We start from the raw sequence: 6146 nt of genomic DNA, 5'->3' as shown, positions 1-6146 counted from the left end.
TGGTGGAGCTAGTGGACGGTGGGCTTGGGGAAGGGGGATTATGTGGTGAGTTTTGTGGTGGGCTTGGACGGTGGTGGGGTTATGGAGGCCAGCGGGTGGGAGCGAGGGAAGAGGTGGAGAAGACGACAATAAATGAGAAAACCACGAGTCGAGGACTCTTCCAACGACTGGTGGGCCTTGCACTTGCTCACTTTGAGCTCTCTCCCTTCTCTAGCTCTCATGCAAGAAGAAAAAACAAGATAAAATTTTCATTCAATAATTCATCATTCAATACATAAGAGTGGCCATATATATAGGCCTCACAATGACAAATAAATCAAAAGACAAGAATGCCCCTTGGGCTACTATATTGACCAACTACCCATAAGGGCAAAAACGGAAAATTGAAAAATAAAAAAAGACTAATACATAAAATGCATCAAAAGTAAAGACTCTCCATCATGGCCATCAGTCTCCTGTGTCGCCTCTGATAGACGCATCGAAACCTCGTATCGATGTCCCCATCAAGAATGTTTGGTGACCATAGTTCGCAAGGAAAACATAATATTTGAATAATATTTAAAATATGGTAATGAGTAAAAAGATGGAAAGGAAAATAGTGAATGTGTACAGGGCGAGTTTATGGGATTAAGTGTTCGAGAAAAATGAAGGGCATGTTTAGATGAAGATATTAGGCTAAGAAACAATTCAAGTATGTTAGAAATGAAACATAGAGAATAACTAGAAATTATCATATACCTGTAAGCAGAGTTAGTTTGGATTAAAATTTTGGCATCCAAGCATATCATTGAGTTTGATGTGGCATATAGTGATCATGTTTTTTATGTTGCTGAGCAATATTCATCATTTAATGGATCTAATGATATGTGGTTGGCCTCTTAAAGTAAGAAAAAAAATTGTCCCATTGCAAGTACTTTAAACCATTGTTTAAAATTGCGCAATATGAAGCTCGACTTTGCACAATTCCAGTGGAAAATGCCTCGAGACTTACGCCTCAAATTTTTTTTAAACCTTGTTGAGGCCCGCCTTGAGGCTCGCCTCGCCTCGCTAGCGTGAGGCTTATGCCTTATATATATATGTATATAAACTTACAAAAATCATAAAGCCCCGAACAAATCACACTTCGTGCAACCCCAGGTCACAGCAATTTCCTCGGTACCAAGCATGTGTGTGTGTGTGTGTGTGTGTAAAAACAAGCGGAACTTCAAAATTTGTTCCATGCTCAGGTCTAACCCTGCTAGGGGGCAGCACCCCCTTGGACCACCGGCAGACCGGTTTATTGTTTTATTCATGTTGTCTTATTATTGGGATATTTTGATTTCACTTCATATCTTGTGCATTATTATGTTTAATATATTATTTACTCATTAGTATATACAAAATTTATCATTTTATGTTTATGCTATTTTTTGATTCTGAGGCTTCCGCCTCAAAAGGCCTTGAGGCTTACGCCTCGCCTCACGAACGAAAAATGCCTCAATACCTAATTACGCGATTTTAAACATTGCTTTAACCAAGAAATTAGTAACATTGTAATGATGTGGGCTCCGAAATTCGGCCCCGGCCTCTGCCCGCTTTTCTTTTTATTCGACGAGGGAGTTTTAACTGAATAAGTTCTGAGGTAAATTTTGGAAGGCAGATGGGTTTGTAAATAAGACACTACCCAGAGATTTCGCCCCCATTTTGTGAGGACTTTATGATCTGAGTTCTGGTTTCCTATAGGCGCAAGCCCCTATAGTAAATTACCCCTCTCGATCACGAGAGAGAACTTTTGATTAAGGCTAGTCGTTAATCAGATACGTAGAGAATACGTGTTATCTCGCATATAGTAGCAGCAATGAGTATTGGTATTGATGATTGGAAGTTTGGAATTTGAAAGGTTTGGATATTGGGAAATTTGGAGGGTTTGATACTTAAAATTTGAAATTTCACCATCTTACACTTAAAGCGGATGGTGGGGGAATGGATGATGGACCCGATCAAGATCCCATGGTTCCGTCATCCCGTGCCAGTGGTCCCTGGTCTACTTTGTTAGAGGAGGTAATCGACCCAACCTGACAGAAGGATCCTTGTCGGCAGCCATGGGTTTATTCGTCCAAGGAGACCTTGTAGACCGGGGTTGGATGTTTGTCTAAGGGGACAAATTTAAATCCACCTTAGCTAACAAAGGGGTTTGTACCCTATCGATCATATCCTATTGATTCATATCTCAAGGATTTAACACCATTAAGGAGCATATTAGCTCTGGCCATAACCGCTATCTGTGGTGCCATTTGGCGGCAAAACCACTCGATTCAGAGGGCCCCGGGTCATAACCGTTTACCTGCAGTGCCATTTGGTGGCGAAATTGCCGGTTAGAGGACACGTACCACGTCCTTACTGGCAAGAGATTGTTTGAGAATGGATCCTAGTGATATTTTCGACTAGGCATTTGGCTCTTTGTGAGCTAAAGTAAACTTTAATTTATCCACCTCGACAAACTATTGTGGAGGGTGGGTGAATTTTGCTTTAAGTGTTTGATAGTTTATTTCAATTTTAAATACTTTTTTTTATTTTGAGATTTTATTTGGATTTTTGAACATTGTGCAGTTTTGGATTTTGATGGGCATTTGGATGTTTGGGAGACATTTGGAAATGTTTATGAACCCCTCTGGTTGAGATAAACATTCAACACGGCCATCATCGGGGTGTTTGTGATCATTTCTCTCACTTACCATTTTTGGATATGGCTACAGTTCATAATTTTGAGTGTTCTAGAAAATAGTGAGAGGCATTGTTCATTCTCGTAAGAGGGCTACTAATCCCTAGTAAATCCTTGTTCTTCTTCTATTGAGATTCTTCTCAATTCTTTCAATACAAAATGTCTCACAGTCCAAGTGCTCATTGAAAGGTCCAATTCATGCTCTTTGGTGAGCTGTCAAGTCCCCTGAAGGTCCTTATATGTGCTCAGTTTTGTTCTTATTGCACAAATCATCAGATTTGAGCTCGATGCTACTAGTCTATAACTAAAAAAGTTTTCTTTAATATAATTTCCCATCTTCCCATATAATGTCATTTCTTAGGTACAAAAACTTAATGTCAACTGCTAGACACTGGTCATATAAATATCCAAGTAACCGCAATAATATGTAATTTTCGGAAATAGTCCGACTTGACAAGGTCAACAACCACAATAAAACAAATGTTTCGGTTTCATGAATTATTGCTGTAAACAATTGTCCTAAGCCAAAAAGACGTCGCAGCATTCTTAGAATCAAGGACAAGTCAAACTATATTATGATAAGTTACAGCAAAACATTAATTTTTAATATTTTTTACAAAATCAACTACATAAACCACACTTATAACAGTACCAAATGGAAATAGTTAAACAATTGGTAGGTGTTTATAGTCCATCCATGCAGGATCCTGAGAAGAATGCAATTTCATGGTCAATATCAACAAAGACAAGCAATTCTCTTCCAACACTATCCTATACTTCAGCGACTAAATCTGATGGGCAGTAATCGATAATTTCCCTGAGTTTTTCAGATTTAAAAAATAATTCTTTTTTTTTAGTACACCAAATACTCAGAAGGGATCGGACATCCATCTCATTCACAAAATCAAGCCACAACCTCCGCCCATTTAACGCATAGTTGGATTTACTAACCAAAAAACTCTTCCAGGGTTAAAAATCCCCGGATCAACAACATTATGACATAAGAGCTCACGAACAGTCACAGATAAAAGCAAAACCCTGGAGAGAGCACAACTATTCATGGAAGATTTAGATGAACAAAAACGCTCCAAAATTGACATGTCAGAGATCAGACCTGAAGACCAGCTCGGGAAGAGCGGGACACCGGTTTCTTCTTATCTTTGTCTTTGAGGGCCGAGGACTTGCCCATGATCAAGCCTTTCGCTCCTTTGCCAGACATCTCTCCCGCCTTAAACAAGCTGCTTCCCGCCAAATCGTGAGCTCGAAGAATGGAACAAGGAAGATAGAAAAAGACGAGGGAGAGGAGAAGCGAGATTATGGTGTGACGGAGGAAGTCGCACAAGGATTCGAGACGAAAACAAAAAATGGCATTAGTAAACTAGTCTAAAGATGACAGAGCTGATCCTTTTTTAGCAACTACAATTACAACTGTGCCATTTCGGCCTTACGAATTTAGTAAATCTTGACCGTCCACTTCATATCTACCCAGTGTGGATGATCTAAGCCACCAATTATGTCATGGAATGTTTGGACTTTGAAACCCACGAGTCGTGAGGAGTGAGCTGGATGCCCTAATTAAGAAATATTTTTAAATTATTCATTTTCATTTTTTAATATTTAGACTAATTAAGGCAAATACAAACCCATATTACATATGCGAGACTCAAACTAAAATTTTCTGATGATAGCCAAAGCTCTCAACCCACAGACCAATACGAGGTACGTTAATTATTTATTTTCAATAATCTTAATTTACGCACATTGGATGAAGAAAAATATTGTGGTGTGTATTAAGTGCATGTGATTAAAAGTTAAAAATTTAAAATATTTTATTAAATTTTAAATTTATTTTATGTTTATTTTTTCATTTTTAATTATAATAATGATTAAAATTATTGTAGAGGTAGAATCATAAAAATTTTACTTTTATAAAATATTTCTTTAAAATGTATTTAAAATTAAAACAATCATTTGAATATTAATGCTGCTGTCTTTCTAAAAGTTTTTAAATAGATTTTTTTTAGTGGAATAAAATAAATTTTAAAAAATATAAAATTTATTATAATATATTTATAAATATATATTATTGAATTATTTCTAACATAGATGACTAACTCATGAAATATAATATTTTGATCAATAGAAGATTGATGTTTAGCTATTCTATTTTGTTGGTTTTATAATGCATATAAAAAATTAAATTGAAAACTAATTTTATAAGTAGTATTTTTTTAGTATATGAGATAATATCATATAAATATTTTCTCTATTTTAAGAATTGTTTATATTTTTATTGTTTCTGGTGTTGAAAGGGAAAAAAAATTAATTAATTAAAATAATAGACTTAACAAAAAATCATTAATATTTTTTATTTTCATTTTATTTGTTCGGCATGGCATAATAATCTTTCCTCCCAATTGAGAATGCCAAAATAATTATTTTTATGCCTTTAATTTTGGTATTTTTTGACAGTCTTTTCTAGTGATGTCTTGAAGAATGTGATATATATCATCCATTATATGTTAAGTAAGATAAAAATAATGTATATCTATCATTACTATCTCAATGAAAAGTATGATATATCACTTTATGATAAAAATGTGATATTTGAAAAAAAATTTAGTTTTAAGGTGAAGATGAGTTCAATTGGATATTTTTGCTTTTTTATATTAATTTTATTCCTTATTATTCTTAAGGATTAAAAGTTATAATGAAAATATATGAAATAATTTAGTGTGAAATTTAATAAATAAAAAAATCCGAAATATTTATGCAATGATATCGAATGAAAGAGATTTGAAAAATATGTCTATATGTGTAAATATAATGTAAGAGGAAGTAAGCCTAAACATAACATATGAAAAAAAATTATTTATTTAAAGGGATAAATAATATTATAATATTTAGAAGATCCATTATATTGAAAAATAGTTTGGTAGATTTATATCATAATAAAAATTATTAGTACTTTCACTAATTCTATTATAAACTCGACTTCTATTATAAGAATAATGTATAATCCATAAGGGCTTTCCTCTTGAACTTTCTTATAGAATGCATTTATATTTGATCTAATAAATAACATATGCTTTCCTTGAATAAATTTATGGTTAACCACATGGTCCTATACATTGGCATAGAACTCACATAGGATTGGGGTAAGTGTTGCATCAGGTTGCTAGCTTAAGGTCCCCTAGCCCCTCAAAATATTCATCCATCAATTATTGCCTCCGGTTTGTCAAATCCTTACTATGCCATGTTAGATTAGGAGATAATAGAGTACGTGAACCATTACAGGAAAATCACCCAGAACCGGCAGTTTTTCCGGCGGTTTGGGTGGTAATACCGGCGGTTTTCGAAAAAAGCGGCGGCTTTGCGGCGGTTATCAAACCGCTGGAAAAAATGGCGTAGGAAACAATTTGCTGGCGGTTTTTACCGGCGGCTT

The 6146-nt window shown here is 34.9% G+C and overlaps 1 protein-coding gene across 1 annotated transcript in view; it reads right to left on the bottom strand.

Moving 5' to 3' along the window:
* LOC110113073 (probable histone H2A variant 3) overlaps positions 1-4080 on the bottom strand; it is a 32702-nt gene extending 28622 nt beyond the window's left edge. The window contains exon 1 of the mRNA XM_020845496.2: positions 3816-4080. Coding sequence (XP_020701155.1) covers positions 3816-3920 — 105 coding nt within the window. The 5' untranslated portion in view covers positions 3921-4080. The remainder of the gene's footprint in view (positions 1-3815) is intronic.
* Positions 4081-6146: the final 2066 nt, after the last annotated feature.

This window comes from Dendrobium catenatum, unplaced genomic scaffold, assembly GCF_001605985.2.
Source record: "Dendrobium catenatum unplaced genomic scaffold, ASM160598v2 fragScaff_scaffold_173, whole genome shotgun sequence".
In the NCBI taxonomy this organism is placed as follows: Eukaryota; Viridiplantae; Streptophyta; class Magnoliopsida; order Asparagales; family Orchidaceae; genus Dendrobium; species Dendrobium catenatum.
This window is presented reverse-complemented; position numbering and strand designations above follow the sequence as displayed.